Source organism: Rattus norvegicus, chromosome 11 (assembly GCF_036323735.1).
Source record: "Rattus norvegicus strain BN/NHsdMcwi chromosome 11, GRCr8, whole genome shotgun sequence".
NCBI classification, from domain to species: Eukaryota; Metazoa; Chordata; class Mammalia; order Rodentia; family Muridae; genus Rattus; species Rattus norvegicus.
Window position 1 is genome coordinate 82,453,083 of NC_086029.1, and position 26,296 is coordinate 82,479,378.

General features: G+C 39.3%; 1 protein-coding gene and 1 long non-coding RNA gene across 32 annotated transcripts in view; one reads left to right on the plus strand and one right to left on the minus strand.

The window, feature by feature from the left end:
• Dlg1 (discs large MAGUK scaffold protein 1) overlaps positions 1-26,296 on the minus strand; it is a 190,945-nt gene that overhangs the window by 36,230 nt on the left and 128,419 nt on the right. For all 31 annotated transcript variants that reach the window (XR_005490977.2, XR_005490974.2, XR_005490975.2 and 28 more), the window contains 5 exons: positions 26,131-26,251; positions 18,759-18,915; positions 10,041-10,143; positions 2,284-2,398; positions 377-553 (listed from right to left, as the gene is read on the minus strand). Coding sequence is in view for 27 of the 31 variants with exons in the window: in NM_001393734.1 (NP_001380663.1) it covers positions 377-553; positions 2,284-2,398; positions 10,041-10,143; positions 18,759-18,915; positions 26,131-26,251 (673 nt within the window). In the remaining 4 variants the exon portion in view is untranslated. The remainder of the gene's footprint in view (positions 1-376; positions 554-2,283; positions 2,399-10,040; positions 10,144-18,758; positions 18,916-26,130; positions 26,252-26,296) is intronic.
• Positions 1-26,296, plus strand: part of LOC134481091 (uncharacterized) — an 84,790-nt gene that overhangs the window by 9,369 nt on the left and 49,125 nt on the right. The gene's annotated exons all lie outside the window — the stretch shown is intronic.

Consider the following 26,296-nt stretch of genomic DNA (forward strand, 5'->3'; position numbering starts at 1 on the left):
TAACAAACCTCAATAACCTCTCACCTCATTCTTTTGATGGTGAAAAACTTAGGCACTATTTTCTTAGCAAATTTCAAGTACACATTCAGTCTTGTCACCTATGACTCACCACAGAAGCACTCTGGAATTTATTCTTTTATAACGGACACTACCTTATCTCCTGCCAACATCCTCCCATTCCTCTTCTCCCTCCCTCTTGTAACTCTAGTAACTGCCAGAATAGTTTACATTTCACATAGTGAGATACAGCATTTGGTTTTCTGGGTATGGCTACCTCTGCTGAGCATCATGTTTCTACACAGCAAGGTAAAAGAAATGCCGAGTAAACAATTCATTATTAACGCCATATTCTGAGGTAGTAAGACAAACCATTTACCTGCGTTTACTAGGAATTACTCCAACTTCGTCACTCTCACCATCTGGGGTCACCTGTCTGGCCTGCCACCACTCGTCATCAGAAGCATTGATAACATGGAGAATATCTCCGAATTTGAAGTTCAACCCTTGACTGGGAAGGCCACTGTCTTTAGTCTTGTCGTAATCAAAAAGGGCTCTAGACTCAAGAAAAAAGTTCATAAGAAGTTGTTATTGTCATATTAATCAATTTTAAAAATTTATGGGACCCCAGAAATATATAATTTGTACAGACAAATTATTAGTATAGGATAAATAGGTTAGGCCTGATTTTACATTATACATAAGGCAGTAACAACAATAACAAAAGAAGTCACAGCAATCACTCTGAAATGGAAACAGTCTAAGTCTATTATTTACTGCTTTCAGTGTTTAGGACAGACTGCATGCTCGGTTATTTATTTGATAACTGGAAACTGCTGTATTGAATAAGAGTATGTATATGAATTGCTACGGGCACAAAACTCAGTCTTCTTGCCTCAGCCTCCTCAGTGCTGGGATGTCTGGCTTTTTTATCTTACTGCTTTCTTACTGTGTCATCTAGGAAATGAAACTGACATACGTGGTTCAGTCACCCTTTCTACTGGACAGTGACACAGAGGGCCTTAGAGCGGTGGTTTCAGTACTGGACCCAGCACTTCCTGGGATAAGCTGCCCTTGGCTTCCCTTGGCTTTGTCTTTCCTATTAGAAGGGGCTAACAATGAACACTGTAGAGTTGTTCTGAGGACTCCATCAGATTTAGTAGAGAGTGTAGGAGAAGTGTACTCCAGCCACCACAGAGGACTGCTTGAATCTGGTGCTTCTGGTGAGCTTTGCTAATATATTGACACTCCATCTCATGATACAGAATAAAAAAATCAAAAAATTGGCACCCCAAATTTTATTAAATATAACAAATTATATTAGATTTGTAAATGTGAAATTATATAGCTATTCTAAAAATTAAAATGTAAACATTATTATCTACTTTGATTAGATATTTAGAAAAAAACCTCTCAGTCATAGATTAACTAGCTAGATATGCAAGTATATAAATTGGGTACTAATACAATGATTACTCTGCCAGCTAATTACTACTTCTACTTGTTTGCAAGTGTAGAATTAACATCAGTTTAAAAGTCATTATCAGTGAAAATTAAGTACAAATTGCCAAGTTATTTTTAAAAGATATTGTATTAATTTAATTTACAGCAGTAAAATATAAAGTATCTCAAAATTTGTTAAAAAGAAATTAGCTAATTAACATAATATTTAAACTTAATTAAGTCCAAATAAACTCTCTTAGAAGTTCTTGGACTGAAGTGCACTGGCCCTGCATGCACAAGGCCTTGAGATTCTTAGCCCTGGGAGTGGGGTGGGGTGGGGTGGGGGTGGAGAGGGAATACTGTGATCCCCAAGCACTTTCAGCAAACAAGTGAGGAGAGCCAAGGAGAACTGTGTCAGTCAGACTGGAATACTTAACAGTTATTCTTTTATCTTAATCTGAAAATTGAAAATTAAGGTTAAAATATTTCCATGTTACTCAACACTTTCATAGTATTATTTTTTATTTTGTTATTTTATGTGTAGGAGTATATGCAGGGAAATATGATCTAACCAAGTTCATATAGTCACTACTAAAACATTAACCTAAATTCTCTTTTGTAGCCCACATTTGTCTTTTTTTATACCACTATTAATTCAAAAGGTCACGTAATTTATGTTATTAAAATATTCCAACTCTTGAGAGTATGTCAGAAAATCACTCATGAAAATGTTCTTATTGGTTCTATAGTAAATCCAAGTCAGTCCCAGTAAACAAACAGACAAGCAAACAGAATCTGCTTACACAGCCCATTAAGTGATACCCCTTTCCAAGTGACACTTACCTGACATAGAGGGACCGCTTTTGGCTGGTTCGGAGAGACCCTGACCCTGAGCTGACACTGCTGTTCATCATCTGCTCCCGCAAGTCGTGAATTTTAGCTTCAAAACGACTGTACTCTGACGGGGGAAAAGAAATGAACTAAATACTACTAAAAACAAGCTTTTTTTTTTCTCCCCTGGAGCTGGGGACCGAACCCAGGACCTTGCGCTCGCTAGGCAAGTGCCCTACCGCTGAGCTAAATCCCCAACCCCCAAAAACAAGCTTTTTAAAGATAAAATGTACACTCTACATAGTGTCTTAAAACTGACCAAGTAGGCTAGAAGTCTAAAAGAGTAATAAGCTACTAAGAAATTAGAACTGGTTGGTCGAGGAGATCTTTGTTCAAATCACATTTAAGACAACTCTATGAATCAACTAACTAGCAATTTTATATTATCGTTTCATTTGGATATAAAATTTAAAATAGGAATTATTCCAGTTTTCAATTAAAAAATGAAATTTACAGTAATTAATGTCAGATGCTTTGATGGATGAAATTTTTCTTAAAACAGATAATCTTAAACGTAGAACTTATGTAGAGTTAATAACATGGAAAAAAAGCCAAACCAGCCAATAGAAGGAAAATTACAAAATTATTTTCTAAATTTTAAATTGCTGAAATGACAAAAAAGCAATCAGAAGTATATTAATAAAATTTAAAAAAGCAGTAAAATTTTTTTGACAATGGCTATTTTAAACCATATCATTATGTTAAAGACTACTAAATCCCCTGAACTGTAAGCCGGGTCAGAAGCTGTGACTCACAACAGTACCTCTCTTTGATGACGTAAAGTGTCTTCTCATTTGTTTCTTCCTGATGTGTCTACAGACTGAGGCTATAATCCCCACAGAACCGACCTAGGCTTCCATTTGTCTTCTCACTAAGTCTAATGTTACTGCCTTTGACAAGGGGTGTCTGGTGGGTTAAATATGTATACATCTCTTAATTCTTAAAACAGAAAAAGCCTACTTATTTATTGTGTGTTGAGGGAGGTGTAGAGATCCCATGGACCTGTGTGGACCCAAGTTGTCAAGACAACTTGAGGACTGGCTCTCTCTCAACTGTGTGGATTAGGACTGATCTCAGACCATCAGGCTTGCTCAATCACTCACTAGCCCATTAAGCTTTCAATTAGTCATTTAACTAACATTAGTAAGGACTCCTACTTTATTTAGTATGCTATACTTAGTACTATTTCAGTAATTTGAAGCAGAAACTGTTTATTTGTGTGTCTTGTTCCATATTGGATTTTTTTTTTTTTTGGTTATGTTTCTATCATTGCTTGAGTATTTTACTTTTTGGCACAGAGTATGAGAAAATAACAATATTTTCCCTGCCTGAATCTGGAAGCCAGCCATCTGTTCAAAAAGCCTCGGTTTTTAAAGAGGAATACACCTAGATCAGAGGGCAAGTTCTAAGGACTATGAACGCTCATTACTGTTGGGGTGTGACTATGGTATCAGGGGTAAGGTGTATCAGATAGTTATATATGCACATAAAGATGTTAGATGTTCTGAAACTGAGTTCATACTAAATATTCAAACTAACCCAATCTCACAGAATACATACTTAGCTTTTTTCCTCTTTGTATTTAACTCATAAAGATAATGGGTAATGCCAGCCTTATATGCATATTCACTCTATGTTTTGAACACAACCAAGCGTCCGTTCTCATCAGTATTCACCACTTTTCTGAATGTGCTTAGTGCTCAAACTAGGACATAACCTGACAGGAAGCCCTTTTCATGGGCTAGGTCCAGTGGGTCACTACAGCACGCCTTGGCCCCCTACCCCTGAAGTGGGCCTTGCTCTCTTCTTTCTAATGGCTGTGGGACTTAAGTGATCAAGCTATGGAAGAGAAAGCTCTCTAGCTTCAATTCAAAAACCTTTCCCCAGTTTCCTTCTTCTCTTAGGAAATACTGGTCCAGATTAAATATAGTGGTCTATCATTTTCAGTACGTTTCTGATTCTACAACATAAATATGTTCTGTAAATACTAGTGTAACATCAGTTAATTATTTCAAGCATGTGTTTTCTGGCATGCACTTGTTGTTTGTAAAGAAATTATTTTGATTCTTATTTTTAGTTTTCAACCAGTTTTCTGTGTGATTCAGTCTCGAGCTGTTCATTTTTATCTAAAATTTAAGTTTCTAGAAAAAATTTTTTTTAAAAGATAGGGTTTCCTGTAGCCCAAGTTGCCATGGAAGGAGGAAAAAGGGGAGGGGGAGACAGAGAGACAGACAGACAGACACACGTGTGCACGCGCACACACACACAGCTTTCCCTAAAATTTTGGGTAAGTTTTTATTTATTTTTTTTGTTTGTTTTGTTTTGTTTTTTTTTTTTTTCTTTTTTTCAGAGCTGGGGACCGAACCCAGGGCCTTGCGCTTGCTAGGCAAGCGCTCTACCACTGAGCTAAATCCCCAACCCCAGTAAGTTTTTAATGGCTTCACCTTTCTATGGCTTCACCCTTCGAGACTGGAGCTTCCTTTTTTGTTATTTCTGCCAAGTGTTCAAAGATATGATCTAATAATGCTGAGATTCTCCTAGTTATCATGCATTTGTCCTACTATTTCAGGCCTCTGATGTCCTTTGGTCAGAGCACCCCAACAATCCCATTCAATTGGGATTTTCTCCCAGTAGTCCTCTCCGAGCGTGGGGTTTTAAATAGAAAGTGAGCTCAGTTGGCTGCTGAACGCATTGCACTCAGTATGCAGACTGCACAGACCTTGCACTGGGATTACCTTACCCCTACTTCATGGTCTCCTACTCGCCCTGCGCCTCTCCTGTTGCTTCGCCCTGTTCTGTGGGTGCCATCACAGGGGTTGGTAGCTCTTTATGGCTTGCTTACATCAGTGTTATTTTGAGACTTATGAAGAGTTACACCTAGTTTTGTTGTAGACTGTTAATAAATTTTAATTTCATTTGTCCTAATAATTTTGTAAGTGCAGAGAAGTTATGGAACACGCAGCATTAAATCTACCATTTCATTTTGCACATTCTAGTAGTACCATTGATTCTATGCTTCTGATATAACTATTGTGAGTGCACACACGTGCCATGACGTGTGTGAAGGTCTTCTCCTTTACCTGTGGGTTCTGGATTAAATCTGCAACTTGCGCAATGAGTGCTTGGTGTGAGTGAGCCACTCTCCTGGGCTTCGCTTTTCCCTGTGTTGCTTATCTGGTTTTGGAATAGAGACTCAATATGTAGCCTAGGCTGACCTCAAACTTGCTATCTTCCTGCCCCAATGTTCCAAGCAGTAGAACCAAGCAGGCGCTATAGCCTGAGCTCCAACTGTTCTGTGCTTTTATGTTTTTTGCAATTAGCCAAAAAAAAAAAAAAAAAAAAAGAAAAAAAAAAAAGTGGGATTTTTCAATGTACATTACCTCTGTTTTAAAAATATTTTAGCATTGCGTATTTTTATAGGATTTACTCACTCACCCACCTACTCACCCACTCACTCGCTCACTCACCCACCCACTCACTCACTCACGGACTCACTCACCCACCCACTCACTCACCCACACACCCACCCACCCACTCACTCGCTCACTCACCCACTCACTCACCCACCGCTCAACCACTCACACACCCACTCACTCACTCACCCACTCACCCACTCACTCACGCACTCACTCACCCACCGCTCAACCACTCACACACCCACTCACCCACCGCTCAACCACTCACACACCCACTCACCCACTCACACACTCACCCACTCACACACCCACTCACTCACGCACCCACACACCCACTCACTCACTCACCCACTCACTCACCCACCCACTCACTCACTCACCCACTCACTCACCCACTCACTCACTCACCCACCCACTCACGCACTCACCCACTCACTCACCCACTCACGCACTCACCCACTCACTCACCCACTCGCTCACTCACCCATTCACCCACTCACTCGCTCACTCACCCACTCACCCACTCACTCACCCACTCACCCACCCACTCACTCACCCACTCACTCACCCACTCACACGCTCACTCACCCACTCACTCACCCACTCACTCGCTCACTCACCCACTCACTCACCCACTCACCCACTCACTCACTCACTCACTCACCCACTCACTCACTCACCCACTCACTCACTCACTCACCCACTCACTCACTCACCCACTCACTCACCCACCCACTCACTCACTCACCCACTCACTCACCCACTCACTCACTCACTCACCCACTCACTCACTCACTCACCCACTCACCCACTCACTCACTCACACACTCACTCACTCACTCTATTGAGGACAGCTTTGAGCTCCTGATTCGTGTCTCTACCTTCCCAGTACTGGGACTATAGGGATATACAACTAACCCAGCCACAATTTTACTTTTAGCAGAAGACTATCTTTAACAATTAGTTGGCAAAGTCCCCTAAAATAGACCCACCCTGCTCTTGAAGCAGAGTGACTTACTGGCTCCAGGTTACCATCTTTTCATCATGGTTTGATAAGCCTTACATCTCTAAGAGCTCCACAATATTTAAAAACACGTTCACTACATTTCATGTAGGCACACTGTTAGTTCTCACTTTGAGGGACTCTGAGAAACCTTGGGCAATTTTAAACAAACAAAAAAAGCACATTTTTATAGTGAGGCAGGAGAGCACTTTTTCTGATAAGTAGTAACAGTCTCAGATACTATCAAATATTTACGATTAGGGTGCTAGAGTGATTACTGACAAGTTCTTAAAAGTGTGATTTTTTTTGGGTCATTTTTATGTTTATGGTCCTCACTACTAAGAATTCCTTGTAATATTTTCTTTATGATCATTTCCCACACATTTCTCAATGTTACCTCTATTTTTTTAAAAGATTTGTTTATTTCATATATGTGGGAACACTGTCTCTGTCCTCAGACACACCAGAAGGGGGCATCAGATCTCATTACAGATGGTTGTGAGCCACCATGTGGTTGCTGGGAATTGAACTCAGGACCTCTGGGAGAGCAGTCAGTGCTCTTAACCGCTGAGCCATCTCTCCAGCCCTCAATGTTACTTTTTAATTTTCAATTTCCTTTACCTTGTGAAGATTACTCTCTTTCCTTTAGTTTCAATCAGTTCACAGCTGTCATCCCCTTTCCACCTTTTAACCACTCTGTATATGTTTCCTCACACTTTCTGGGGAGAACTTTGTCTCCTTTTAGGCTGTGTGCACACGGTTAGAAATCCATCAAACTCAGCAGAGTTGCTACTGGGAAAGAAGAGGCTAGGTGTCACACAGGAAATGTTCGCCAGCATTTCTGAAACTGCTGGACTAAGCCATTTTATTTCATATAAAATATTAAAGTTATTTGAAACAACTAAAATAGAATGTGCATGAGTATTGAGGAGAGATAATGTTTAATGCCACCCCATCTCCATTCTTACGTTAGGACCCACAAGTTTGGTATTCAGGAAATTTTGGAAAATACTAAACATATATAAGACAAACCCATATAAAAAACCATATACTAAATAGTATTTGAATAACCAAACACAAAGAATTCTCTTTTATTCAAAACTTCCTTTTAAAATTGAGACTGAATAGTACTGTCTCTCAGCAGTCTTCAGATTAGCATTTCACCAGACTGCCCCTCTCAAACAAAAGAAAAGGATCAAGCTGAGAAATCACAAAAAAAGGAATAAAACCCAAAATAAGATTAAGAATCAGCACCAAAGGAGGAGGAGAAGGGAAATTCCTGGGGGCACTCGGTGACGACAGAGAAAGGCTGAGTGGCAGAGCGCCGGCTCCATCTGGCGTGTGTGCTAGGCTTAGGTAGGTCAATGGTCATAAGACTCAACTTGTATATGCTGCACTCCATCATAGCAACCCTCTCTGTGTTAGCAGAAAGTTTTTAGGAATGCATCAAATTGAAATTCCAAACATGTATTTATATTATAAAGGATTTTTAAGTAAAAGAATTAAATTAGAATATGATTACACCATTTCCTCTTCCTTTCCTTTCCTCCAACCCCTCCCATGTCCTCCTTTTACTTTCTGTAATTGATGGCTTCCTTTTATTATCCTCACACACAACACACAAATATAGTAATACAATCTGCTAATTATGTGTATATTGCATAGACATTTGTTTTCCTTTGAAAACATTGCCATTCTTGGCAGTTCTCTGAGAGTTCAAGGCCAGCCTGGTCTACAAAGCAAGTCCAGGACAGCCAGGGCTCTGTTACACAGAGACCCTGACTTGAAAAGCCAAAACAAACAAACAAACAAACAAACCCCAAAACACTGCCATTTAAATATTTTAGCCTTTCTCTCTGCTTTACTTTCCTATTGTACCCACTGAAGTGTCTGTGTCTGGGTTTGCCAGCTTACATTAATGTCTAACTCCACTCTTACACTTTTACTTTGTGGGTTTCTGTCCACATGAACTGTTAAGGAAGCTGAGGTTGAACTTCATGTCATATGTCCCTGCTGCCAAGCTACTCTGTGCTCTTTATTAATTATCTTCCTAAGAATAAGATGAATACGCAGGCTAGATACTTTTAAATTACTTGTTACTCTGAGTCAAATTTTGCTGGACCAATAAATTAGAGTAAATAAAATAGCTTGGAATTGTTTCTTTTCAATGCTAACTTACAGACTATTTCATTTAAAGCCTAAATTATAAAGCACTTCACTTTGCGCCTTCAGCCACCTCATTTCTCCTTCCTCGTCATGTTGTTTATGAACATGTTTCTATCCCTCGTCATGTTGTTTATGAACATGTTTCTATGTTTTCTTCTGGGTTCTCAAAGGCATCAATCTCACTGAGGCTCTACTGCCCACCTGGTATTGTTGATCCTACTGCAGGCTTACACATGCTCACTACGGGATTACCTCCAATTTTCCAGGATCACTTTCTTCCCCTAGGAATCTAGTCCAGTTACGCCATGATGCTTCACTGCCGACAAAGACAGTACACCACAAACTTTATTCTTCTGTTCTAAATAACAATAAAGGCTACTAGAAAGTATGAATTTGGTATTAATAAGTATAATTTAAAAGAAAAGAGTCTGAGTAACTTCATATCCTTGGGCAGCATTACTACTTTTACTTACAGTTTTTATTCCTCTTTCGAATCAATGAGTTAGTAAAAGGAATACTTAGATGTGGTAAACTGGAAGTCAGATTAAAAAGAAACTTGGAAATTAATTCAAATAATGGTACAATCTCAACAATTGGCAGATGAATGTTCTAATCCTAATGAAAAACACTACTGATCTCGAAAATGAATTGGTTTAGACTGGACAAATACTAAATTGACAAATAAAACAATACATAAAACAGATTAAATTAGAAATGAGACATCACTAAGAGCTAGGAGCTTAGCTCACACGGCAGAGTGCTTGCCTGTTATGAATAAAAAATTGTGACTTGATCTCCAGTACAGTATGAAAACAGGCTTGGTGGCATTCAACTACAATTCCAGCATCTGGGAGGTAGAGGCAGGGGGATCAGTTCAAAATTATCCTTAGAGCACACTGAGCTCAAGGACAACAAAGGCTACATGAAAGCTTGTTGTAGAGGAAAAAAAGTTTAAAAGGAAGAATTTAAGATCATTTTAAAAAATAACTAAGTTGAGGATTTAGCTCAGTGGTAGAGCGCTTGCCTAGCAAGCGCAAGGCCCTGGTGAACCCAGCTCCGAAAAAAAAAAAAAAAGTCAAAAATAACTAAAATGTGCAATATTAATAGGCAACAAAATGTCTTACCTTCAGGCCGATACTGTGCGACAATAGTGACAGCTTGGCCTGCGTTTTTTAATGCGGCAGCTGCTTGTTCATGACTTGCAGCTCTGAGGTCAACACTGTTTACCTGTAAATAAAATTAGATATTAATTTGAGAATAATAATCTTTGACTAGACATCACAGTGGCCCATCATGGAAGCAGGCACATATTAATTACGGTACCTTAATTGCTTAACTAGATCACTCAGTAAAACAATACGTAACTATTTCAAATAATCTGATTCACCAAAAACACTTTGTTTAATGGTAAGAGAAGTCAAGCATTTCCTCAGAAGGATGTCAGAAGGCTGGCTACCCAGGTAATAACAAGTGTTATTATTCTGCATAATTCATTTTGCTAGCAACTCAAGCAATAGGAAGGAAGTGGATTTCTATTTATATTTAGCTCTCCAGTTCAACTCCGTTTCATTTCTTTCTTCCTCTCAGACTAAGACTTCTGTAACAGGAAAGCAACTGCTAAGCACAGTTCAGATTTTAGGGACCAATTTAACCAACAATAAATGTAAATACTCTCAGAAATAATTTTTAATAAAGGAACTTGCATTGGGTGCAATTTGATTCCTGAAGAACATTCCATTTTATTCTTACCTCTGAACCCCACTACTAACTCAGTTTATGCAGCAAGGCGTCACACCGTCAGAGATCACTCCCTTTCCTCTAAGACAAATGTGAACACTGGAACAGACATATTATTGAGGGCAATAAAGCCTTAATATTAAAAACTAAGAACCAACAACAATGAAGAGACCACAACTGTGTTTAGGACTTCCACTAACTATTACTGATCGGAGGCTGGAGAGACGGCTCAGCAGTTAAGAACACTTGCTGCTCTTCCAGAGGACCCAAGTTGGAGTCTCAGAAGCCGTGTCAGTGGGCTCTCGGTTCTAGTTCTAGGGAGGATCTGATGCTTACGGCTGCTGCAGGCACTTGTACTCTGCACATAGCCACATGCAGACACATACATGCCTACCCATATTACAAAATAAAAGCAAACCTTTAAAATTTAATTTTAGCCTTGTAAAGCTAAATGCAACCGAGTATGGCTAATAGAGAGTAACTCCAGCTGCAGGGGTTAACTTACCCTTTATAACAATACAACGTACTCTGCAAATTCCAATTGCCAGAATAAACTAGAGAAAAAGTCTAGAGAAAGATAAACTTTTATAGATTGTAGGAGACGAATTAAAGCTCTTTGGAGGGAGGGGAGCAGGTCTTACTCTGCAGTACAGGCTGCCCTGGAACTCACTCTGTAGCTCAGTTTGGATAAAACTGACCATCCTTCAGTCTCAGTTTCCTTAGTGCTGATTATAGCCTGACTCGAGAGGAAAAGTTCTACTGGGTAAAAGTGCTTGCTCGCAAACTCAATAACCTCAGTTTGGACTCTCGGAGCTCACATAAACACTAGTAGGTACAGTGGCACTCATGTTTATGGTCCCCATGAGCCAAACAGAAATGGGAAATGGAGAAGGGAGAATGTCTAGCTCACAGGTCAGTGAGCTTAAGAACAGCAGAGACCCTGCCACCACCTACATGGAAGGCCAGGCCTGACCCGAAGACTTGTGTTCTGATCACATGCCATGCTGCTTACACACACACACACACACACACACACACACACACACACACACACACACACACACACACATCACACACACACACAGTTTTTGACTACAGGCAGAAAACACATTCTATCTCTCTGACTTTTTGAGTATATTCAATAAACTATTTTTTTAAAAAAAAGTTTTAGCTTTTTTTGCTTGGAGAAGATTGGAACTCCATGTGGACTCAAAAATACACAATCTGCTGGACAAAAGTAAAATTACACTTTCTCAAATATTAGTTAATACTTCAGTGAAAGTATGATGTCTTATCAAGGTTTTCTTTGTTTGTTTTTTGAGACAGGGTCTTACTATGTAGTCTTGGCTAGCCTGGAGTTCACCATGTAGACCAAACTGGCTAGAACTCAGAGATCTACCTGCTTCTCTGCCTCCAGAGTGCTGGAATTAAAGGTGTGAGCCACCACACCTTGCTCAATGTTTTTTTCTTGTTTGTTTAAAAAAAAAAAAAAAACCCTATGTACTGAAAGACATATATACATATGTAAATAGCCTTAAATAAACTAAAAAAATTCAAACATTTTAAGCACTGGGAAATACTTCAAATACCGTAAAACATAAAAGTGCACAGTTGGGTGTTTTTTGAACACTGATGAGATATATAACTATCACAACTACCTAAGGCCAAAATACTTCCTTCACTCCAGAAAGAAACACAAATCAAAAACTGAAGCGGGGGCTACCCCAAAAGCAGCTGCCTGTCTGTGGGACAAACAAAACAACAAAATTCAAATGTGGTCAGTGGTCTTCTAGCTTTAAGAAAACCCACTAAGTCACTTTGAGCTCCCTTTGGCATAGATCCTAATCCTGTACATTTGAAGTAAGTGGGCTTCTAGACTCTCTGGCTCTCTCTTCCTGGTGTTTCTAACCGAAGGCTCATGCCTATGGCATGTTTGAGCACCTCGCCTACATGGGTCATCAGAGGCCACACAGGGGTCTTGTGTCCTCTGGAATAGGTGGGTGCTGGGAACTCAGGTCCTCCGGAAGAACAGCAAGTAGTCTTAATCACTAAGCCATTTTCCACTCTACTCTTAACTTTACGCTTAAGCATCTCACTGTTTTTGACAGTGACAGAAGGGATCAAACCTAGGGTGTCGCCTCATGCGTGTCCAGCAAGCCTTCTGTTTCTGCCCATCGGCTCAGCTCTCCACGCTCACCCTGCATGTGTAGTTCCTGGTGTGGAGCAGCTCTCTCCCATTGACTCCTGCTGGCTGATTGGCTCTCCTCCTTTTAACACAGAGGATTTGCTATTTGTCTTGGCTAAGTGCTTCAGAACAAAGCTGAATCAAGTGGGAAAAAGATGAAACACCTTTTTTTCTTCATTTAAGAGATAAACTTTTAGTTGTTCATTGTGAGTAGAAGCCACTGCTCTTTTTTTTTTTTTTTTTTTTTTTTAGCTACCAAGGTGAGGAATGTCCTTTGCATTTCTAGTTTCTTAAATGTTTTTAACCATGGAACGGAGCGGTCCTATTACAATCCTTTCTCCTGTTACTGGTTGATCATGTGGCTGTGTCATTTACTGTACTAGGATGGCTTCTAACTCTTTTTTCTCTGCAGAATCAACCATGCGTTCCTTGGATTAAGTTGTCTTAGGTACGCACATGACTTTATTTCTAGATCTAGCCTATTAGTTTGTTGAGGATCTTACAAATGATGTACCTTTCTTGTTCTAAGTATGGTCTCACAGACCAAGTTGGGAAATGTTATATTTCTTCTGATTTGCAAGAGTTTCTTAACTTTTTTAAGTTTGTCAGTGAAATTGTCTGGTTTTTGGCTTTTCTACTACAGTAGGCTTTTGATATTTCTTTTTTATCCCACATATACAATCCATATGCCATAAGATATATATTTATATTGGTATTAGGATCAAGTTCATGACTCTAATGAATGCTTTATCACAGTCAGAGCCCAAGCCTTTGATTGTCAGTGCCTTGGTGGCCTTGCTAGCTGCAGGCCACTTGGTTTATATGCTTCCATGGACATGGACAACGATGTATGTGATTGACAGCTATTATTTTAAGTATATAAGCAAATACATTTTCTTTTTAGTAACAACTTTTGTTTTAAAGTATACTTTCTTATTTGTGCTTTTGAATTTCATCCAATGAGGTACTTAAATATTTGTCCTGGAGTTTTTAGAATTTGTTGATTTTTGAAGTTTTTTTTTTTTCCCCTCATATTTTTCCTCTTGCACCTAAAGATTTTTCTCTTTTGCTTTAACAGTATTTCCCCGGAGAAGTCAACTAAACACTTACATTTCAATGTTACTGATGAATACTGCCAAACAGTGCTGTCTTCAAGCACACCTTAGGCTGAGCAACACTGTCCTGCACTCTCTCAAATTCTCAGTGCCAACACTGGGGAAGTCTTGAGTGAACTTGGCTGTGCTGCTGGTCTAACACATTTTGGTAATATTGTGTCAGTGACACGCTGGTCTCAGATGGGCTACTTAAAATCATCTATTTTTGCTCTGAAGTTTTCACACCAAAATCTAAGCAAATTAAAAATGTACTTTGACAGAAGGTATGAAGTGAAGAAGGTCCCAAGCTAATTTTATTCTCCTTACTAATTTGCCTGACAACACTTACCACCAATTTATCCTTATCACATTACAACTTTTTTTTTTTGGTTCTTTTTTTCGGAGCTGGGGACCGAACCCAGGGCCTTGCGCTTCCTAGGCAAGCGCTCTACCACTGAGCTAAATCCCCAACCCCACAACTTATTTTTAAAAAAACTAAACTACGGCATATCTTGAAAAATGCAGGGGAAAAAGCCCTATGACTAATTAAGATAGAAGGATCTAACAAACATATACCATCCCCATGAATCTAGAGTTAAAGAACATATATACTGTTTCCATTATCCACCCCAAGAGTTCTAATAGGCACTTTATAGTCAGTACAAATCAATAACAATCATCTTCCAAATTCTATTACCAGAAATTAGTGCTCATGATTACCCACACGGGGTACTGCACATTTGTGTGGGGTCTCTGTGTTTTGCTCAACCTGATACTTTCTTTTAGAGTGACGTGTTATTTTGTTGCATTTTCTTGAAGTGTAGTATTAAATGCTATAAGTATCTCACTATTCACTCAGTTACTTTCCTATTAACAGAAAGAGATCATTTCCAGATGTGAATCACTATGACTAAGCTGGCACAAACATTTCTGTGGATAAGTTTCCACAGCTCTTGGGCAAAGAGATAATAAGTTACCTGCATGTTTAAATCAATGGCTTTCACATCACTGTATGAGTTACAGTTTCCCCATTGCTCTTCTCCATTAAGTATTGCCCTTAATAATAATAATAATAATAAATTAATACCCTTTAGCCGTCCAATTCAGTGGGATATATATTTGAGATATCCCCAAATTCCTTGTTTACTGGTTCTGTAGCTTTGTGCTGTCAACTCTTAAATCTCCTTTAGTAAAATATCTAAGTCTGTTTTGTGAGTTAAAAAAAAAGGATTAGTGTTCTAGTTAGGGTTTCTGTTGCTGTTATGAAACATCATAACAATAGCAAGTTAGGAAAGGAAGGGTTTATTTGGCTTACACTTCCATATCATAATCCATCATTGAAGAAAGTTAGGAGAGAAATCAAACAAGGCAGGAACCTGGAGACGGAGCTGATAGAGGCCACAGAAGGTTGCTGCTTATTAGCTTGCTTCCCCTGGCTTGCTCAGCCTGCTTTCTCATAGAGCCCTGGACCACCAGCCAAGGGATGGCTCCCCTACAATGGGCTGGGCATGCCCCATCTATCATTAAATAAGAAAATGTCTTTTAGCTAGCCAGATCTTATGGAGGCACTTTCTCAGTAGAAGTTCCCTCCTTTCAGATGACTCTAGCTTGTATCAAGTTGACATAAAACCAGGTAGCACAGTTATTTAAGCTCTTTATTGTGGATTATATATTTGTGTATTTGTGGGTACAAGTCTTTTGTGAGGTATTACTGAAGATATGTTTAGACCTCACACAGCTTGCCTACTTGTTTCCAAGTGGAGCCTTCTATTAGTGTCTTCTATGCTTTGCCCAAGAAATTGCTGCCTTGCCCAGATAGTTTTTCAACATTTTTCCCCCAGAAAGATCTGGCTTTAGGTTTTAACATTTGAGTCTAAATCTACCTAGGATTACTTTTTTTTTTTTTAAACTTTCAGAGTAAGACTTATTGTGGCTCATGCTTTTAACTCTCTGTCCAATTGATCCACTGTCTTTTGTTAAACATTTTCTTCCTATGGGAGCATCTTTGTTCCCTCCTCTCTGTTTCACAGTTTAGCTGCAGAACTATGGCATTGTCAGAGAATACGCTGTTATAAAATCTGCTTTTGTTTTCTTACAAAGGTCCAGTCTCTTTGGAAATGTGCCTAAGATGCAAATGTAGTCTCTGACCTCTGTCACAAGTTTATTACTTTTGTCTTTATTTATATACTATTTAGTACTTGAACCTGTTGTTTGCTTGTTATATTACTAAAAGTCTTTCAAAGGCTGATTTTATGATGGTGGACTAGCAGCCTATCTTGTTGTGGTTGTATTTAAATTAGAATTCCCACGCCTTCCTCACAGGTTTGCCATTTTATGATAGTCTCTTATTGGACATATTCTGAGTTTGAGATAGATTTATGATTTAGATTAAGATATATGATTTTTTTTTTTTGAGCTGAGGACTTAACCCAGAGCCTTGTGCTTGCTAGGCAAGCGCTCTACCACTGAGCTAAATCCCCAACCCCTATATGATTCATCTATCTTAGGTCACTAGTGCTATACATTATTGAGATTTTATGTCATTTAAAAACATGAATCAATATGGAGACCTTTTTGAGTATAAATAAAGTCAGAAAATCTCTTTGAGGTGAAAAATGAATGTGGCTAGCACATGACAGAAGAAACATACCAGAAATGTAATATTCTTTTTATGTAGTTTTCAGACTTATCTTTCTTACTATCTGACTGAGCACCTGACATACTAAAGATTTATCAATATATTCCTGCATATAATCCTTTGAAGGTCTCATATAGTTCAAGGGCAGAGTCTAGTATAGAATGGATGATCACTTACAAAAAGAAATAGCCATCAAATTTTGTTTTAGTTGTTCTAGAACATTAGAGTAACCAGCTATATGACTATTTGGGTATTTGATATGTAGCAAGCAATAGTTTATTAAGGATTATATACAACCTTAGATATTAAAACATTAACATACGCAGTATTGCTAAAAAGAAATTACCTTTCTATGTTTAAAGGCAAATGCCTCAAAAGGCAGGGTTAATCAAGTAAGAATGGAGATTACTACAATATATTCTTAAAGATAAAGTAGGGCCTACTGAATAGGACTAAATCAGAGACGTCTCAAGAATCGCTGCTTCTGGGGTTGGGGATTTAGCTCAGTGGTAGAGCGCTTGCCTAGGAAGCGCAAGGCCCTGGGTTCGGTCCCCAGCTCCGAAAAAAAGAACCAAAAAAAAAAAAAAAAAAAAAAAAAAAAAAGAATCGCCGCTTCTACCTCAGTAATCAAAAAAACCTTCAGAGTGAGTTTATAAAAACCCGCGAGGGTACTGGACTTTAAAGAGACTTAAGCGAACTAATATCTAGAATGTCACAGGAAGACACCCATGGACACGCCCGTCCTTGGCAGAATGGTGAGGGAAGGAGGACCAAATGACAGTGGGAAGAAACCAGCTATCGCTTTACTCAATATTTTATTGTGTTCATGGAACAAAAACCACAAACAAACAAACCAGTAAACTGAGGCTGCAACGAAATGCAGCTCAGATACAGATGGTGTTCACAGAGCTTGGCTCCTGTAGCCTAGGGCATGAGCTATTCCCCATTCCTAGCACAGTCCCTGACACAGTTACTCTGTTCCTGAGTAACACAGTAGCTCAGGCTCAGTGCCTTCCCTGGGAATCATCCTATGTGTCCTACTCCATCTATTACGCTATCATCTATGACGCTATCATCTGTGACGCTACCATCTGTGACGCTACCATCTGTGACGCTATCATCTGTGACGCTACCATCTGTGACACTATCATCTATGACGCTATCCAGAGGAGCTCATGAGGTAAGACTGTAAGACATGCAGAGGTGGAAGAAGACCTAACCTGTCAGTCACCGCACGAAGAAGTAACCTCGATACTTAGGAAACCGAGACCAAAGGATACTCAGGAGTGGCTTGCCGTGCTGGACCACATCTGAGAGACCTTGCTACTAAAAATAATGATTATTATGATGGAATCATGACAGATGTAGAGACGATGTGAATATGAGTTTGGCATAAAAACTTCCCCCACCCCCCCAAAAAAAACAAACCAAAAAACAAACAAACAAACAAAAAAAAAAACAAACCAAAACCCACATGAAATTGCTAGGAAAAAAAATGAGAGATTTTATTTGAAAGACTTAGTAGTATAGTAAAATTAGCTGAAGAAAGAAATAGGAAATTTGAACCTAAGTCAAAACAAGTTTCCAAGCTGCAACTTACAGATAGGGGAAAACCGAATGTGAGGACAAAATAGACCACACATCATCGTCTGGGGACGGTTAGACTCGTGGAGTCTTCTACAGAGATACTGACAAAGACCTTCCAAGACCCATCCAGGAGATGCGGGAGGGCAAAGCAGGTAGGCGCACTTGTCAAGCAAGCTTGTTGTGCATTACTGGGTATGACTGGTGGTGAGCATGCATGGGTGGTGGCCAAAAGACAGTCTTCAGAAGTCAGTTCTTTCCACTCTGTCTTCAGGAGACAGCTCTGTGACTGAGATCTCCAAGGGTTACTCACTGTACTCCAGCTGGGGATGTAGCTGGCGGCAGAGCATTTACCTTATAGATATTATAGATATTATGCCCTAGCTTCAGCCTGAGGACCACAAACAACAGTAACCACTGTACAACAATCAAGACATGCAGGACAGGTCAGCTTGGTACAAAAACAAAACCAAAGACACCCCAATAACAAGTCTGAACTCTACAATGCTTATCAGAAATATACTTTCAAGTTATTTTAAAATTCATTCCTAGTTATTAACAGGTCATAATAAAGATAATAAAAACATCCAAGTATTAGGCCTACCGATATAATGCGATCTCCTTTTCTGAGCTCTCCGCTTAGGTCAGCAGGTCCCCCAGCAAGGATGAAAGAGATAAAAATCCCTTCTCCATCTTCGCCTCCCACAATGTTGAAACCAAGTCCCGTTGAGCCACGATGAAGAACAACTTTTCTAGGTTCCCTAAAAATTAAGAAAAAAATTAAATATCTTATAAACTTTATGTAGGACCTGAACTTCACTAGGAGAGCATCCTACTGGTGACTCCTATGACAGGAGGAAGTCCTACTGTGGGGCCACGCTGAGCTTCAATTCAATGATCTAGTCTCAAATTCACCACAACACCATCCAGTCAACTACGTACTGAGATGAGAAGCCTGTATCACTATACCAAGTTGATGTATCACCAAACAATACGCATAAGATAAATGAAAAAAGACAAAACAAAACCTAAATGTTACATAAAAACCTTATCAAGATGACAAGGGAAAGAAATAAAAGGAAAAAATCCAATTTTATATAAAAGCAAAAAAATTAATGGTTAAAAAAAAAGCAAGCAAGCAAGCAAAACCACAGCATCACCACATGAAAGTAAGAAATAATACAAATGGACGCGGGGAGAGCAGGGAGGGAGTAAATTTTATCAAAACACATTCTGTGCATATTGAAAGAATAAAAACCAGTATTAAAGGTAATACAAAGTAACATTTATTTAAAGGTTCTGTCAAGAAAATCTGACATGTATGCACTCCTGCCTGAGAAGTCAGCAACACCACTACTTCTTAGTTACAAAGACACCATTCAACTGGTCAGCAGAAACCACTGCCTTTTGCTAAGCAGAGGGCTTGACCCTTTCTGGCCTCTGACAAATGAAAATGCTTTGTCATTTTCCACAGAAAAAGAACACATTCCCACCCTCTTTTCTCATATCGCCCATCTTCATCAAATACATAACCCCTTAATGGAATCTCCTTACTGGCTTAGATATACTGCAATTATGGAATCTCCTTACTGGCTTAGATATACTGCAATTATGAAGGTCAAATGATGGGCGCCATGCAACCCTGGAATCTGCCCATCTGCAAACTTTTTAGGTAAAGAACTGCGCTTTAACATCTGGGTGTGACTGCATGCACCTGTGGCCCTGGCTCCCTGAAAGGTCAAAGCATGAGAATGACTTAGGATCAGGATCTGATAACACTCGGGCATCATAGACAACGCACTTCCAAACAAGAGCAGCAATAACAAAAGAATCTTTCATTTTACTTTTTCCTTGCACTGGCCTCTACATCTATGTGTGTTAGAGTGTTGGATCCTAGAACCCGAGTAGTTGTGAGATGGAGTTGGGTGCTGGGAACTGAATGAATGTAGGCCCTCTGAAAGAGTGCTTTTAACCACTGAGCTATCCTCTTTCCGCCCCAAACCAAACAGTTTCTGTTTTCTAAGTGTTTTGAGACAAGGCATCACAGTGGAGTTCTTGTCTGCTTGCCTCTGCCCTTGAGGTACTTGTGGTTAAGGCCAGCACTATTACCCCGCCAGTTTATGACTTCACATTCCCTTTCTCCCATACATCAAAACTCTCTGGCTTGTCTGTCTCCGTTGATAATTTTCACAACTCTCAGCATAGAAGAGGTATGTGAAAATCACTCACATCTATCTTCTGGTAAGATAATGGATGTGCCAGAGCAGATTCTTTTAAATTTGTTGGAATGGAGAATATCACTTGGCAGACATTACTCTTAAATAGAATAGAGCATATTTGGCAGGCAATTAAAAGTTTTAATATAAACTTTTTCTAAAACATAAAAGGAAACAATTGGGATCCAGCTATACCTCTCCTGGGCATATACCCAAAAGATGCTCCAACATATAACAAGGACACGTGCTCCACTATGTTCATAGCAGCCTTATTTATAATAGCCAGAAGTTGGAAAGAACCCAGATGTCCTTTCCAGAGGAATGGATACAGAAAATGTGGTACATCTACACAATGGAGTACTACTAAGGTATTAAAAACAATGACTTCATAAAATTCACAGGCAAATGAAATGGATGGAACTAGAAATTAACATCCTGAGTGAGGTAACCCAATGATAAAAGAACACATATAGTATGCACTCACTGATAAGTGGATATTATTAGCTCAAAAGCTCAGAATATCCAAGATATAGTTTAGAGACCACATGAAGCTCAAGAAGAAGGAAGACCAAAGTGTGAATGCTTCAGCCCTTCTTAGAAGTGGGAACAAAAATACTCACAGGAAAAAATACAGGGACAAAGAATGGAGCAGGTACTGAAGAAAAGGCCATCCAGAGACTGCCCCATCTGGGGATCCATCCATATGCAGCCACCAAACCCAGTCACTATGGCTGATGCCAACGAGTGCTTGCTGAGAGGAGCCTGATATAGCTATCTCCTGAGAGGCTCTGGCAGAGCCTTTCAGATACAGATGAGAATGCCTGCAACTAACCATTGGACTGAGCACGGGGACCCCAATGGAAGAGTGAGAGAAAGGACTGAAGGAGTGGAAGGGGTGTGCAATCCCATAGGAAGAACAACAATATCAACCAACCAGACCCCACCAGAGCTCCCAGGGCCTAAACCACCAACCAAAGAGTACACATGGAGCGACCCATGGCTCAGCCGCATATGTAGCAGAGGATGAGCCTTGTCAGGCATCAGTGAGAGGGGAGGGCCTTGGTTCTGTGGAGGCTTGTTTCCCCAGTGTGGGGGAATGCCAGGGTGGGGAGGTGGGAGGGAGTAGGTGGGAGGGGGGGTACCTTCATGGAGACAGGGGGTGGGGGATGGGATGGGGGGGCCTCCAGAGGGCAAATGGGATAACATTTGAAATGTAAATAAAGAAAATATCCAATAAAAGAAAAAAAAGAAACAATTGGTTATAATCTTGAGAGTTAAATATGAATTTTAGTAATTGTATAATATGGTAAATCAATCCTCCAGAGGGCAAATGGGATAACATTTGAAATGTAAATAAAGAAAATATCCAATAAAAGAAAAAAAAGAAACAATTGGTTATAATCTTGAGAGTTAAATATGAATTTTAGTAATTGTATAATATGGTAAATCAATTTTGCTAACTCATTTATAGTATTTATGAATTATTTTTCTTATCAAAATGGGAAATTAAACAAAATGTAGGTGACATGTAGTGATTGTATTTTTTTTCCAAGTCAGGGTTTCTCTGTAGCACTAGCTGTCCTAGAACTCTCTGTAGACGAGGCTGGCTTCGAATTTAAAAGATTCTCCTGCCTCTGCTCTTGAGTACTCAGATTAAAGGCATGTGCCACCATTGCCAGGCTCTGACTGTAAAGTATGTTTGATGGTTCTGCACAAAGCTAACTCACAGAGAAGTTACATATGGTCTTGGAACTCCACCCAGGATATTTCCCAAGTAACTTGCTCACAGCATGAATAAAATTACATGAAAGTCAGTATTTACCATAGAATTATTTATAGTGAGAAATAAAATGTGGTTCGAAAGTGTGTGAATGGGCCTGCATGAACATACATTCTCTCTCTCTCTCTCTCTCTCTCTCTCTCTCTCTCTCTCTCTCTCTGATATACACACAGAACTACTACTCAGTTAAGAAAGATGAACAAAGATTTTATATATGCTAACTCATGAGTGAACCCTGAAAACACTGTGCTGTGAAATGTCAGTCACAAAAGACTTATCAAATGGTTCTACTTACATAACTTATCTAGATGAAGCAAATCACGGGACTGAAAATAGCCTCAAGTTATCAGGAGTCAGGAATAGAGTGGGTTCTGTGACTATGAAAAAGGTTTTGGAAATAGCCAGTACTAATAGCACATGTGGAATACAATGTACCTGAAATATACACTGAGTACATGACTAAAATTTAAATTTTAGGATATATACATATTTTATCACATAAAAACTAATAACATATGCTACAGATTATAATTATTAAGCCTCACATCTGACTTATTGCAGTGGTATAGTGGGTAGTCACATGTGCAGGTCTAAGCAAAGTCTCAGGTCACTCCTCAGGTGCTGTCTACCTTGTATACAGGATTTTCTCACTGGCTTGAACTAGTTCAGTGGGTGAAGCTGTTGGGCTTAACAGCCTTAGCAGTTCATCTGTTTCTGATTCCCCCATGCTGGGACTGCAAGTGTGCTACGAACACACTTTAAAATGTGGGCTTGGGGGTGTGTGTGTCAGCTGAGTCATTTGCCAGCTCCATCTGTAAACTAATATGTATAGAATCCATGGTATGTAAGTATTTGAATAAAACTACCTTTAAATTTTTTTATTTATTGTTGTGGTTGTTTTGTTTGTTTGTATTTGACACAAGATCTCACTCTGTAGACTAGACTGGCCCCTAACTCACAGAGATCCACCTGCCTCTGCCTCCCAAGTGCTGGGATTGAAGGCCTGCATCGTTCATGCCCAGCTTCTGAATTTTAGAACTGTTAACCGGATGCTGTGGTACTGAAGGGGAGCTGAGACTGTGAGACACACAACCTCTCAAGGAGTTTAGCTCAAACTATGGAGGACATACAATGTTTGGGCAAAGATTTCTGTGGTTTGTAATCTGGGCACAGGACCATATTTATCAAATGGGATTATACAATGGGCACCATTTTAAAATCTATTTAGTAACGGACCAACTGGGTTCACATTAGTATGGAAATAGGCAGGTCTGTTGTGTTCAATGTTCAACAGATACTGTCGATATGACATGCACAGAGCCTGGATGGGGCAGGAATGAAATTCAATTACAACTTACCTTTAATTTATAAAATGTGTAAAGATATTAAAGCTACACAGATCATTTTCCCTCTTCTAGAAATAGGCACCATTAGCAAGTAAAGCTAGAGAGCAGCTGAGGAGGGAGGATCACAAACAGCAAACACTACCAGCCCAACTAACGAGCATTGGCTTTGTTTCCAACCCTGCTGACTCAGTGACGAGATAAACGCTTCTGTACGGAGACATCACTGCTTCTTTCCCTTTTAAAGACGTATTTTCATTTTATATGTATGAGTGCTTGCCCTAATGCACGTTAAGTATACAACGTGTGCTTGGAGCTCACAGAGGTCGGAAGAGGCCATCAGATCCTCTAGAACTAGATGGAGTTAAAGGAGACTGTGAACCACCGCATGGGTACTGAGAACTGAGCCTAGATCCTCTACAAAAGCAGCAACTCCTTTTCAGCACTGAGCCATCTCTCCATCTCTAAGCCCAGTTTCTTCATCTATAGGTCCCAATCCTACATTGAGGGCGCGATGACTTGGAGGTGAGGAAAACTTTGGCAAAAGTAAAAGTAAAAGACTTTTGAATGCACAACAACTAAAAAGTTAATTCAAAATCAAATGTGTAATGAATTTCCATGTTTCTGGTAGCTGGGACCCACGTTGCATCATGGGATAACACTGCAGTCTTGCTTCTGAATATACTGCATGTGCATCCTGCACTGTACATGCTATACATACTACTAAAAATACTGCTTAAAAAATCTCATCCAAGATTTGAGACTGCTGTGCACTTGAAACCCAGTGCTCTTAGAGTTCTGCTCTTACAGAATCACAGTGCTTTTCTGACAGAAACAAAGATTTCAGTATTTTGCAATCATTCTTCTTTAGTTAATAAATATCAAAGTAGTGTTATCTTTGGATTGTATAGTATTAACTATTTGATTAAAAAACTGGTATTTGAATTGATAACTTGAGTTTCATAAAAACCAACAAGCCATTAAATAAATTCTGGCGTGAGCTCAGGACAGAATGTCCAGTCATTCCTGAGATGTCCTTAAACACAATTCCCTCATGTGCTGCATTTCCACGGACAGTTGTGTTCTCAGCAAGCAAAATGTTGACCAATGCTGAAAAATATTGAGAATACTCTATAGCCTGCAATATCAAACATTTAAACAAGATTTATTTATTTATTTTTAGTTAAATTTTAAAAATTACATTTATTCATTAATTATGGCCTGTGTTGGCGGGGGAGGGGAGTTATACACAAAGGCAGTCAAGGAAAAACTGGCTCTCTCGTTCTACCATGCTGGTTCCAGGAACTGAACTCAGGTTGTGAGGCTTGATGGCAGTTTCCATCACCTGCTAAGTCAATGTACTGGCACCAAGACTTAAATTCTTTACATTGTAAGCACATACATCTATCTGATTAGTATGGAGTCCTGATCTTTAATTTTTTTTTAAGGGTTACTTATCTTCACTTCATATGTGCTTTGCCTACATGTATGTCTGTGCACCATGTGCATGGAGTGCTGGAGGAGGATTCCCTTAAACTGGAGTTAAATGAACTTGTTAGCCGTAATGTGCTTGCTGGGAATTGAATCCAGTTCTTCCAGAAGGGCAAACAGTGCTTTTAACCACTGAGACCTCTTGCCCAGGTCTTTAATAGATGGCAAAAATTGTACGTACGGAAAAAAATATTTATCAATAAATGTTTGATGCATATATCTGGGAATCATATAAAATTTCTGCTGAGAAAGGGGTTGTGAAGAGAAAAAGCTTAGGAACTAAGGCTGGTGTTTATAGTCCTAATAAGAAAAGTCACAATTGGGGTTGGGGATTTAGCTCAGTGGTAAAGGCCCTGGGTTTGGTCCCCAGCTCTGAAAAAAAGAAAAAAGAAAAAAGAAAGAAAGAAAAAAAAAAAAAGAAAAAAAAAAAGAAAAGTCACAGTTAAACACAAAAGTTCAAAGTCAAACAATAATGAAAGTAATAAAAATGTAACAGACATCACTGAGGACACATGTAACACTAAATGCTACAGTTAATATAAAATACTTGTAAAAATTACAAAGACCTAATTATATACAGTGTCTCATTACTACCATCAATAATGTAAAATACAGCTAAAATATTTCTACCTTATCAGAATCCTATGGCACTCCTTACACACAGACTCTAGTGTGGTTACTATTGTTAGATAAAAGCAAACTTTTGGTGTCAGAGTTTCAACAATATATATCAAGCAAAAAAAAAAAAATCACTTGCTGATTTCTGGATTTCTAAACACAAACTAAAAGCTTGCTAGAATATTCTACGCCATGTATTGAAACAGTATACAAAGTTAGCTTAGTGGATGGACCAGTGTAATTTTTAGTTTAGCTTTATGTAAACTAGTTCCCCCCACCCCCTTTTTTCTTCCTGGCAGGGTTCTGTCTGTAACCTGGACTTGCCTTGAGCTCACACCTTCCCACTTCACCCTTGTCAGGGCTGGGACTACAGGCGCACGCTAGCACACCAAACTACTGAAACTAATTTTGGTATGACGACTTACCTCACCTCAAGACGGTAAAAAGCAGTATTTTAGAAAAGAGTAGAAATTACTTAATATTAGCCCTAAAAGGCCTGGCTCTCTATATGAAGATGAAGTTCCTTACCTAGTGATCTCATCATCTCCAAGCACTGCTTTAGAAATGGGTGAGTATCTGGCTGGTGACGCTGGAGTCTGGCCCAAGTATGAAGACGGGCTAACATGGTTGTCAACAGACTGAGAAGAAGCTTCAAAATAAATTGAGAAAAAATATCAAAGGTGAACAACATAAC